Here is a 13,483-nt window from a genome sequence, read left to right on the forward strand (position 1 = left end):
TCGGTCTGGAATATGACGAATTAACAGCCCAGGCTTAAATAGACCTTCATAATATAATCCATGATTTGCTTAAAATAGCAGCACTCACTTTGCACATATTTTCCACTCTCCTTAACCATTTACAGAGTTATTTATATTGATGGAACTGATTTTCTTTATTAATGTCTTGCCGCGTTGATAATCAGGACCACAGTAAAGTACAAGAACTTCCGTTATAATTCATTAGCTGATTTAAATTAGCACAGCGATTCAGGTTTGTAGTAAACTCAACAACACAAATAAAAACCATTTCTGTCGAATCTAGCAATGTAATCAACTTTTTCTGTGTGCTCAAAATGAAGTACTAAGAACACTGTTCAGCAGCCACATCGTAACAAGAAAGCCAAACTTGAAATGATCAAATAGGAAATATAATATAATTATTTACATATGTAAATAATAGAAAATATAATTATAATTATATTTTCTATTAATATAATATAATTATTTACATATGTATTATTATACAGGCACCTCCAAGGAGTCAGCTACTCACAGAACAAGGATCATCTATATATTTCTATTATTGCAAATTATTAATTTTAATTAAATCTTTTTAACATATTAAATGGGAACATATCAAAGTTTCTGATTACAAAATGGAGAATGACAGACTAGCGAATCTTTATCCAGGATATCTCGCTAGGGATCAATTTTTGAGCATGGCACAGCATAGCTCGTTATGGAAAAATCGGTCATAACAATTCTGCTTATATTTTAAACCAAGTCGCGAGGGAAATAGACAAAGTTAATATATATGATGTGATTCATCTATATTTCAGTAAAGCCTCTGAGAGCGTTCCACATAACAATCTACTGACTAAAATGTGATCACTTATTGAGATGGGCAGGAATTTGGATGACCAGTAACAGGAAATACTATTTAGAGCAGTTTTTAAAGAATACAATAGTTAATATTGGGATACCCCAAGGTTTAGTGTTAGGAATCCCTATTGTTTAATAAACGCAAAAAGGACAAGGTAGCGGAATTTAAAATTTAATGTGAGAAAATGCATGTATGTGCAATTCGGATAAAACATATCAGATGGATTATAAGGTAAGGTTTTAAAAAACAAAATTAATATAAGGCTTTGGATATTTTGTAATAAAATATCTGATTTAAGTTCAGGAATCATCTTGGTAAGCTCAGCAGTTTGTAGTATTAATAACAAGTTTTTTTTTTTGTTGTTGTTCTTGTGTTCAAAATGAAGTGCTAAGTACATCGTTCAGCAGAGATATTGTAACAAGAACTCAAAACATGAAATAATCAAAAAGTTGGCAAAAACTTGTTGGCCGAGTGATTAGTACACCCGCTTTCCAACCATCAGGCTGCGCATCGAATCCCTTCGTTAGCAAAATGTATCTTTATGATTGTCTAGGAGTGAGATGAATTTCGTCGCATGGTGTGAGACCATTGTCCTGCTTAAATCTTTAACCCACCCACGGTACAAATGTACAGTAGTGAACAAATTAATCAGAATAAGCTGAATTTTCGTCGTCGTTTTTTGTTTTGGTTTGGTTTTTGTTTCAGTTCACAATCATTTTTAACTGTCTCTGCAATGTTCATTAATAGTGTTCTGTATTTTTAATAGTGTAAACAAACTGACATTCGTAGTGTTTTATTCATTTTGTGTAGCTATAAAATGGATACATCTCCGAGGAAGCCTTCAGAAATGTGTACTCTTTCTCAGAACACATCCATGACTCAAAGATAACTTGCCAATGAGCGCGATGTTGGTTTGGGTACAAGGAGACAGGTACCTTTTCTCCTGACAAAAAAGAAGAACAAAAAAGAAAAACTGCTCTTACTCAAGATCTTTTACTAGTTAGGAAGAGCAAAATGAATCCAATATTGTCTGCTGTAGAGTAAAATAGAGACTTGGCAGTTAGTGGGATTAATGTTTCTGACATGACAGTCAATCGAAGATGTTTGGAAGCAGAGAACTTCCCATAAAAAATAAACTGTTGACGAAGGTTTACGCAGAGAATGAGGCTCTAGTTGGCAGTGTACAACGATTAGATTGAGAAGTGGAAAAAGGTCATATTCTGAAAATGAAAGCCATTTCTTTGTCCAAGGAGAGCGAGTACCCTGTGTTCACAAATCAGTGTCTGAGAAGACTTCCTCCGCCCACCTTCAACAAGCTCCTAAACACCCAGCTAAAAGATATTCTGGGATTGTTTGACATATGATAGTCCAGGATCACTTGTGCCTGTTGACGGTATGATGAAAATTGACCAATATATAAAATATTGAAGAAAAATATTCTAGATCCCACATATCTAGAAAGACAAGGAACTCATTTTCCAACAGGATCTTACTCTATGTCACACTTCGAAACAAGTGAAAGAATTCCTCAAAAAATCACAACATCCAATTGACACTCCTGACATTAACCCAATAGAAAATTTGTGGATAATAGTGAAAAAGAGACGCAGAAAATTAAATTGTGATACAAAGGATAATTTAACATAATTCATTATAAAAATATGGATTCGAGATGCAGAAATAAGAAAATGGGTTCTAGTTGGTAGAGCTGCTAAGTCAATTAATGCACTTATTAGGAAGAGAGGAGCATATATAAATTATTAGGTAAAGTAGGAGTTTAATTTTTGTACTTATTTTCTTGCGAAATTAAAATTTTTCTTTAAAATGTGAGTGTTCGGATTAATTTCTTCGCTACTGTACTATAGATTTATTAATAACTTTTCGTGAGCAACATGAAAAAAAAGTAATGATATCGTTATATAAGTGCTAAGTCAAGCCAATATTGTTTATACAATATTGGCTTGACTTAGAACTAGAACTTGACTTAGAACATTGAATTATAAACTTATTTAAAGCCCGAATTACAGCGTATATGCGGTTTGGCATAGATTTCACAAGGTGCTGGACTGCATCTACGTCTGCAACATACCAGGTGTTCATCAGACAATCCTTTAATTGGCCCAAATTTGACGAAAGAGGGACTTGCTCTCTGATCTGTTTTTCTAACATATCCCATACATTCTCAACGGGGTTCCAATCCGGGATTTGTGGATGCCTTCGCTGTCATGCTTGCTAAACAATTCTTGAGCGATGGACAATAACATTGTCGTCCATAAACATCTGTCGCCAGATAGATAAAAAGTCAACATTACAGGACGGACTTAATCGGCAACAATGTTCAGATATTCCTTGGAATATCTGAACATTGTTGAACACCCCACATTCTAACAATATCAGGGGACCCGTTCCGTGCATGCCCCAAACCATAACACCACTTCCAGAACTTTGAGTTGTGTTTAAAAGGCAAGCTGGGTTCATTACTTCATGGGGGGCTCCTGCGAAACTCTGCCTATCGTCGGTACTGAACAAGGTGTATCGTGACTAGTCTGACAAAATGACTTTTTCCAGTCTTTCAGTGTCCAGTTACGGTGTTCGTGACACCACTGTAGACGAACTTTCCGGTTCTTCGTAGAAACCAGTGGTTTCCTTATAGGCATGCGACTGCTAATACTGTTACTTTTAGCTCGTTCAGGAACAGCCTTCGTTAAATGCTTCGGTCAACTAATGACACAAGAAGTTCTGTTTATCCGTACGATGAGGACAGCGATCTCGTTCCTGACTGTCTTAGGACCACAGTTACGCCTCTTAGACAAGTAGTGTTCGTTATTTTTCCACTGATTACACACTCGAGATATCTCACCTTTTGCGAAGCCAGTCAGCTCTACTGTTTTCAAAATCGTGGCGCCAGCCAGAGGCACCCACAATAAGCCCTTTATCGAACTCCGAAAGATCTTTTGTTTTTCCCATTGTGATCAATACTATTCACGATTACTGACTAGCAGCATTCTTAAATAGTTGCAACATGTAGTGACGCAAAATGACCAAGTATTTTGCACATACGCTGTGTGTGTGTGTGTGTGTAAACACACACACAGCATATGTATATAGGGTGAGAGATATAACTCCAATTAAAAGATCCAAAAGACAACAGGTCATATTGCAAAATGTAACACTCAGAAATGGAAGAAGTTGATATCTGAATAGTATCCCAGAGAAGGAAAGAGAGCTAGAAGATCAGAGAGATGGTGAGAGGATGAGATTACACAGATGGCTGGAATTAAATAGAATAGAAAAACTCAAGATAGAAATGAATGGAAATTGAGGGCCTTCGTTCTGGAATGGACAGATGTGGCTGCTGCTATTATTATTATTATTATGATTATTATAGGGAGAGGATATATAAAAAGGGGGTGTATATACAAAACAGACAGCAGGAGTATGCTGCACTTAGCTAGACTTCAATAGCTTAGTTAATTTCGACGGATCCCTTTGATTAGGCAGAATCATCTCATCTATGAGCGATCAGGGCTGCCTTTTAATCAAAGGTAAGTTAACTGGACTCATACTGAGGTGGAGAGTTTTCTCCTCCCAGAAACTCGGGTTTTTCGTCACTCCCAATAGGCAAACCGGTCCAGTGAAAATTCACACACATCTACAGACAAAGAATACTCTGGAATTGTCTGGATAAGGAAGGCAACAGGAAGCCACCTTGTTCTATAATAATTCTCTAGTAATATAGCTTTGCTACTCCACCAACCATTGGGTTGATGAGAAAACACACTAAAGGGCATAATAACAAAGACAGTAAACAGAGAGTTAGATATATAAGATTCATGTTTTATTGTTATAGTAGAAAATAGGTGGAATGGTCTGAAAACGGGTTGTAGAAGCGGCGAGTATTGTAACTTTAAAGAAGAGTTAGGCGTCCTTATGTCTGGTTATAGGTGAATAAAAATTTAGGTATAATGATTACATAATTTGATAATGTTGAAAACAGTGTTGTTATGTGTTTGTACATAAATGTGAATTTAAAAAATAAAAATAATGATGATGACATTTAAAAAATAAAATTAAGAGAATGAAAGAGAGAGAGAGAATTTAATTCCAGCATTGAATTATTCGGTCTCCGATGTCTGTAGACTTGGCTTTCCTTCTCTTACTACGTTTTCTCCACTCACAAACATAAAAAAATACTCTGAAGGCAAGTAAGTATGCACGAAGTATACATATATGAATCTAGACTTTTTACGTAGAGCTCACAGGGCTGGTTTGCCTGTTCTGAAGGACGTAAAACCCTACTTTCCGGGTGGAAAACCCTCTACCTCCGTGTGAGACAGGCTAACTTACCTTTAGTCGAAAAAGGACCAGATGAAGGTTCTTCACGTCATCTAACCCAGGTCTTTCCGACCAAAGGGCTTCGTCTATACCGACTGAGATATGGAAGCGCTAAGTAATCAGCTTGAGTTTACATTACTTTTGTCATTGAATTATTTTATTTCATTTCCAGGATCAACTTCTTCTCAGTGTGATTCCTCGCTACATCGCTCGTAAGGTCCGAAATGATATCCGAGAGGTTATTCGACATTTGGATGATACTTCTGTACCTCAAAGACCGTTCACTGAACTCTATGTTGAGAAACATAGCAATGTAAGGTAAGTTGTTGCTTCTATCTTTAGTTACTAAATCAACGTTTTTATTCTATAGTAGAAACCAAAAGTTTCATTTTACATCTGTGCTAGTAAAAATGTAATGTTGAGTTTCTAAATATTTGATAAACGTAAGTTTATTAATTTACATTGTGCATGCACAATGTAAATTTATTTATTTTTAATCGAAATTCACACGTTTCGTAGCAGTCCAGTAAAAGTAGTTTAGATATTTGAATGCCTAAAAAAATTAATATATATATATATATATATTTTTATTTTATATATACAGTGTATATAAAATAAAAAGCCGAGGAACCGGTGCGTATGAATGACTACAGGGTACTCAATAAACAATTTATTTAATAGTACTCTACGGATGTAAACACTATATTGAGATTCCGTTCAGCACTTAGATCCAGAAGAATCTAGTGTTGAATGGAAAAGTTCAGAATAGTGATTGCATCAGTAATTCTTCGTCGTCTACAAAGCAATATTATTCGTTCGTTTGTAAATACGTTATCTTTAGAACATCTTTAAAAAAGTCTACTTTCAGGGATTGGTACTTTAAGTTAAAACCATAACAGCAAATAAATATATAAATAACTGAGAGTTGCAATTTGTTTGAGGCTTTCAGCTGCTCTCTCAGACAGCCACAAATATATAAGAATCCTTGCTGTCGCACTTCTCACTGATGATCTTTCTATGAGAGGAAATGATACTTCATAATACAATTATATACATCTCGACAAATAAAGAGAAACATAGTACTGATAATTTTAATCAGTGGATGTAATATTAAAATTTGATTTATATTTATTATTATTTATTATATAAATATTATATTTATATATATATAATTTATTATATTATATAAATATTAAATAAATTTTATTTATATTTATTATTATTTATTATATAAATATTATATTTATATATATATAATTTATTATATTATATAAATATTAAATAAATTTTATTTATATTTATTATTTAATATTATATAAATATTAAATAAATTAATATTTATTTAATATTAACTACTTAAATAAATTAAATTTACTTAATATCAATTGCCAACAGAGGATGCAGTAATAACTATCCCATACATCTCAAGAAATATGATCATAGGCACAAGTCATTTATCTATCAAAGAATAAAACAACAGTAGTCGCACGTGGGGAGAGATTCATACGCAGATCTGAAATCAGCAGCCAATAAACTCGTGGGATTTCATCGAATTGTGATGTAACTACAGTAAATGCTCATAATTTCCTTGTAGATTCTGCATCATATATGGAGAAAGAGATCAGGAAAATCCTGTGAGATTGACTTCAAAATATTCTTAGGAACAATGTCCGTCCACAAAATGAACTAGATAAATATTGCCCACAAGAAATGAAATATACTATCGGAATTTTGTTTCTTTTGTGCACTCAATCATTTTATCAGAACCTATAGTTTGGAAATTAGCGCATTCCTTAAAAAACACTGTCTATTAACATAACGCTCAGCGTGCAACTCATTCTCGAGAAATGAAGCGATCCAGTAATAATCCTTCCTTCTCGATTAACAGTGCAAGAATCTATAACAACCCTATTAATTAATAGTGCTAGAATCATAACGGATGGAATTAATTAAAATTAACGATAATCATTATGGATTCTAGCACTGCTAATTCACAAGTTGGTCGACCTGTTTATGTCACCAAACTACACACAAATAAACACAATAAAAAAAGTTCGAAGAAAGTTTCTATTGCTAGTTTGATGATGATAGAGCTTAATTTGCCATCAAGACCTCGAGATACTGTTTCTTCAGTTCCTCCGTAGATGAACAATGGATGGCGTCTACAATCACAAACCCACAGACCGTGGGTTTGAATCTCACTTGGCATGAAAACTTGCGAAATGTCTTCAAGTGGTAGATAATTTTTCCCTACCAGGTGTTAAACCATCATCATTACTATGCACACTGGATAAGAAATGCCTTGATAACAACTTCGAAAACAGTCTGCTCTCCATAGAAGAAAAATCGGATTATATTACCCTTAACCAAGAATATGTTAACTTATCCTAACATCATATTAAAACACGTATTAATATGATGTTAGGTTATAAACCTAACCTAACATCATATTAATATGTGTTAGGTTTATAACCTTTGTAGTCATCAGGACTCATAAAAGAAGCCTCGAGGACGAAATAATATTTGCACTTCGGTTAGAAAAATATGGATTTGGATCTTGTCTTGTTTGAACCTTTATGAAGGCAGCAGGATTTTACTCCAGCAAAACAAATTGGCTAGAAAATACAATTTGTTTTCTAGAAGATGCATTAATACATGCATCTTCTCAACTTACACTAGCTAGAATATAACTGTTTTCATATCTTTTTTTTCTTCCATTCAATTCAAATGTTACTCAGTTTGCGTCTTAGATAAGTTAGGTTTCTTCCCCACGTAATAGAATGTGTGATAGAGTACGAATAAATAAACATAGAGAAAACATTAAAGAGCCAAGAGGCTATTTTTCTGGCGTAAATTAAGTTAAGAGGATAATAAATCCCTCATTATTTTAAAGCCGAATACGAAACTCGGAGATCGAAATCTAAGAGTTTCATGCCGTAGAACTATCGGCGAGTCCAAGCGTAAGTCAACACCTGGGTGGTACAACACTAGGGAAACTCGGAGCAAAGGTGGAGAAAGCTCCATGACTAACCTTAATATTTTCTCATAATGTCAAACGCAGCTCCTAGGAGATGTATTACTGTTTCACATTATGAGGAGAGGCCACTACCCAGACCGGTTTCGACCTTTATTGAGATTTCATCAGTGAGTAGGTAGACCCGTATAATACCAAGGTTTAAGTGAAAAACGAACTTACATGCCCTTACTATACGAATTGCCAGACCGGTGTACCCATATATTATTATTACTACGATAAAGAGCCAAGAGGTTATTTTTCCGGCGGCGTAAATTAAGTTAAGGGATAAATCCCTCATTATTTTAAAGCCGGATACGAAACTCGGAGATCGAAATCTAATCGTAGTAATAATAATATATGGGTACACCGGTCTGGCAATTCGTTAGTAGGGGTATATATAAGTTCGGTTCACTTAAACCTTGGTATTATCCAGGAGACCTCAATAAAGTTCGAAACCGGTCTGGGTAGTGACCTCTCCTCATAACGTAAAACAGTAATACATCTCCTAGGAGCTGCGTTTTACATTATGAGAAAATATTAAGGATAGTGATGGATCTTGCTCCACCTTTGCTCCGAGTTGCCCTAGTGTTGTACCACCCAGGTGTTGACTTACGCTTGGACTCGCCGATAGTTCTTAGGCATGAAACTCTTAGATTTCGATCGCCGAGTTTCACATCCGGCTTTAAAATAATGAGGAATTTATTATCCCCTTAACTTAATTTACAGAGAAAACATGTTTTATCCAGCTTACTGCGGATAACTCTCAACATTGGTGATAGCAAGAGTTGGAGTCTGGTTTCCTAGCGATTTCAAGAGAGAGAGAGAGAGAGAGAGAACTAAAAGACTATTTGCCTGGCTAGCTCCTTTAAGAAATAAAAATGTGCTAGAAAATTTATTTTATTTGATGGCGTAGGATGTCTGTGTATCTCTCAGTAACTATGATGCACGATCTGAAAATGGAAAACTGTTATAAGTTCTATAGCAGCCCCCTATTTGAAGAACATTTTCTAGACTTTTTGTCCGCTTGTTTCAGTTGGTTCCAGAGTACAAATAAATGTTTTTTTCCTCCCTAAAATATAAATTTTAATCGCACAATTCAATTATAGACTTCGTATTGTTTTTTGAGGCATTAATTGGTGATGATTAAAGATGGAAACTAGCTGCCTACCAATTTACAAATGTTCGAACTAAAATAATTTCACTTATTGCCTTTAGGGAATAAAAAGACGTCCGTGGAGTTATTTATTTATATAAACACTGACAGTTGTTGTTTCGGCTGTAATTTTAATTCGACGCCATATATATATACAGTATATATATACAGTATATATATATACAGTATATATATACAGTATATATATATACAGTATATATATATATATATATTTGTTTAGGACTGATTCCATATTTCCCTTGGAATCAGTCCTAAACAGATGAATTTCTCTCTCTCTCTCTCAAACATCAGAATGGATGGAAAGTAGAATATTGTGAATCAAACGTTTGGTTTTTGACTAATAATAAAACACACCAGTAGAAATATGCAGCTCTATGTAGAGCGCGAACAGATAAGTAATTATAATTCTTTAATTGATGCGTTTGAATTATGAAAATTAGTAATTTGATTCAGTGCATAAAATGAATGTGATTTAGAATGCTAATGTAATTTAGAAAGTAGTAATTTTTCTTTTCTTGTCCTCTTCATTAATTAGTAACTTAATTATTTCTAGTATTCTGTATGCTGACATCGTCAACTCCATGCTGCTCACAGCAAGCTTGAATGTCAGTGAACTTGTTGAGACTCTTAATGAATTATTTGGACGATTCGACGAATGTGCTGAGGTAAGTCTATTGCAGAAACAACATGACTTTATAGCTATATTCTAAGTAACTGTTAAAGCTTCAGAAGTCAGATTAGGTTATGCTATGTTCAGATTTAGGTTTGTTCGTTTAACCTAAAGTAAAATGAGCTGCGATTTGTATTCGTAAGCTAATTTTTTGCATGCCATTTTAAAGTAAGGAATACTTACCTTACTGACGTATCTAACATTTTTATTCTAACTAAAAAATCAGTCGCAAGAAAATACCTAATATTTATGAAATTTTATAGAAGAAATATAGTTCACTTCTATAGCAGTTATTAAAAAAAAGCATCCATTTTAGGAAGAATGAAATTTTAATTAGCAGGCTTTACTTAACTTCAGGGTTTTATTAATTATTTAATACCAAGCTGAAATTATCTTTTAAGGCAATCACCTTAAAATCGATCATTAAAAATACTGATTAGAAATATTGGAGTTTTCTGTCAGGTTCTCAATTATAAGCGGGAACTAAGTTGTAGGAAATGAATAACCACACCTAGACGTCTATCGATAAACCAGTCGATTCCGGAGAACGCGAAACAAACTTGTAGCTTTCGAAGCGATGGAAGGAACTAAATTTTTATGAAAAATCATTGTACTGGTTTTTCCATCTTACTCCAAACTGGAACTGACTGAAAGAATGGATAAGATTAGATCAAGACCAAAACACTGGGTTGTCTGTTTGGTGGTTAAAATGTTTACATTACTAGTATAGCCAACAGCAGGTATCTGTTTCGTGTATGCAGACTAAAAAGACAATAAGTGATTCCCAGGTGAGTAAAAATCATCTAACACTTTCTTCCCTAGAGGGAGTGGGCGGAGATCTGTTAGGTCTAACTAAATATTTGAAGCCAGATGAGCAGTCAGTCTTCATCCTACAGACTTCACTGATAGTGAAATCAAGCAATTAGTGAATTAGTCTTTTCAGGAAGGAGAGTACGGCAGACAATTGCTACCATCTCATGGCCCTAAACCCTAACAGGTATAGATTATGACTGAAGTAGTGTGAGTGCTATGGTTGATTTTTTGAGCTGCGATGTTAAAAATCAGATTCCGGAGCGGGAACCCGACTTACCTATGACAAATACGGACTACGAAATACGGTAAATTGGAAAACCATTCGAGAACAGGCCTAGAGAAAGGAACAAGTTCTTGTATTTGGCGACTAGAGCGAATCCATAACGTTCTTTTTTTCTTTCCTTCTTTGAGTAGCGTAGAGCTATGGAAGAAAATGCCATTTCCCCTGGGCTACACAGAGAGAGAGAGGTATCTTGTAAGAAATATCAACATATCTAATAGCAATGGTTCAGATATATAAACTCCTACTTGCATTAAAAGTAACAGCAAGAAGAATTATTCACTAAATTACCCATGAATTTATATAACAAGTATTAAAGATCGTGTTCACTGGTTACATTAAACAAATATTATCTTCCATATTTTCCACTAAAACGTCTAACATTTTCTTCACAGGAAAACTACTGCATGCGGATCAAACTTCTTGGAGATTGCTATTACTGTGTTTCTGGAGTTCCGGTAAAAGATCCCCTCCATGCTGACCACTGCGTGAAGATGGGACTCGATATGATTGAAATAATCAGGTAGGTGGAGTTACCATCTGACTAAGATAATCCATGAAATTACACGAATGGTAGGGTAGAAAAAAATAGAGTTCTTTGAATCACTTCGTGAATGTCGGTATGACTGTCAAGATCTTGACGAACGTTGTTTCGTATTTTTCGGTACTTATTGTGATGGGTAGCAGAATTCTTTAGCCTAGAATTCTGCTATTACAGATAGTAATGAACAACGAGGATAGGCAGAGAGTGGATCACAAAACAGGAAACTATAATCAAAAATGCTAAAGTACAGAGTTTTCAAGTAAATTAACTCGACGAACCTAATTGCACCCCCTCCTCTGTCGCAAACTCTCACTAACATAACTGCGAAACGTTCTAGTGTTTATTTAAACCGCTCTACTCCGTTAACTCCCAAGTCACAAAACGAAACTGAATCTCAATCCAAGAGACAGATATGGTATACTAAATCTGTCTCTTTGATTTGTTCATGAACGGTCAGTTAACGATTTATTGCATTTGCGGTGTGCTGGATGAGAAATCCTTTATTATTATTATTATGATTATTATATTAACAGATTACAATCACTGCAATATAAAATGATAAAACTGATATTCTAGGAATAAAGAGAAGTCATGCGGGGTGCAATGACGACACAAAATATTTTAAGTAAAACACTTATGCCGCTATACAGTCATGCTTAAACACTACTTTTGTCCAACCTACAGATAACAACATATCAAACAAGACCACAGTCAGGAAACTACATAACATCAAAGTATAATAATCATTATAGAAAAGCCGCCCAGAGCTTCTAGATACGTGACATGATTAACAAACTGGCATTCGATAACAGAAACCAAGGGGATCTACAGAGAGGTGAAACGGGCCCTATATAGATGTTATAGTGAGATGCAAAATTGGAAGAAATTACTAAAAAAAAAAAAAAAAAAACGAAGTTTTCCCAAATACCAATACAAGAACACACAAACACGCCATGTCACCCCCCCTTCAAAAAGGGATAAAGCATGCACATACATACACACATCTCTCTATCCTTCTCATCCGTCTAGGACGGGTTGAGTCCCCTCCTAATGAGGGATTACTGGCGTAATAATGCAGCCGGTTCGCCATTCCTCTGCTGCATCCGTGCTGCATCCTATACACGTGTGCATGTGTATATATATCTATGAACATATGAGTACACTGCAGTAAAAGAAGTCAATGGACACCCATATTGAAAGGTGCATCGCCAAGTAACGAGGCCCATGTTTTTGTTTCTAGCCCATATAAATTGTGGAATACGATGCTCCGAAGTCAGTACAACTGTATCCGGGTCAAATGGCTGCCAGAGAAGAACTGACCTGTGTTTGAAAAAGGCGTTGTGCTTGGATGTCATGTTGCAGGCCTATCTGTTCGGCAATCTGTTGAGAAATTGGACCATCCCAGGTAGAAAATCAGTGATACCATACTGAAATGAAAGTGTAGGGAGTCTATCTGCAGTGGACAATCACCACACTCATCATATGTGACCGTAGGAGGCTACGAAAGAAAATATGTAAAAACCGCCTTTCGTCGTCCGACACGTTGAATGCGGAGTTCCGAGCATCGACTGGAACACGAATCTGCACAAAAACATACAGAACCGAAGCTCGCAGCATGGGTTTCCATTGTAGAACCTCAATATGCAAGTCCCACATTACTCGAAGCAGCATGCAGCGTCGTATTCAGGTACAAAGAGCGTATACAGTGGAACATGGAAGGTTGGAAAGCTGTGTTATGGAGCAACGAGTCGCTCTACATCTTCTACCGAGTAGACAGCAGAGGGTG

The 13,483-nt window shown here is 35.3% G+C and overlaps 1 protein-coding gene and 1 long non-coding RNA gene across 4 annotated transcripts in view; one reads left to right on the plus strand and one right to left on the minus strand.

Annotated features, from left to right (window-relative positions):
• Positions 1-13,483, minus strand: part of LOC150100954 (uncharacterized) — a 184,037-nt gene that overhangs the window by 138,048 nt on the left and 32,506 nt on the right. The window lies entirely within an intron of this gene.
• Positions 1-13,483, plus strand: part of LOC150100955 (adenylate cyclase type 2-like) — a 176,415-nt gene that overhangs the window by 78,511 nt on the left and 84,421 nt on the right. For all 3 annotated transcript variants that reach the window (XM_090401092.1, XM_090401093.1, XM_090401094.1), the window contains 3 exons: positions 5,373-5,518; positions 9,944-10,055; positions 11,549-11,676. In XM_090401092.1, the coding sequence (XP_090257218.1) occupies positions 5,373-5,518; positions 9,944-10,055; positions 11,549-11,676 (386 nt within the window). The remainder of the gene's footprint in view (positions 1-5,372; positions 5,519-9,943; positions 10,056-11,548; positions 11,677-13,483) is intronic.

Source organism: Typopeltis vanoorti, chromosome 12, assembly GCF_054136105.1.
Source record: "Typopeltis vanoorti isolate ZY-2024b chromosome 12, IOZ_Tvanoo_1.0, whole genome shotgun sequence".
Taxonomy (NCBI): domain Eukaryota; kingdom Metazoa; phylum Arthropoda; class Arachnida; order Uropygi; family Thelyphonidae; genus Typopeltis; species Typopeltis vanoorti.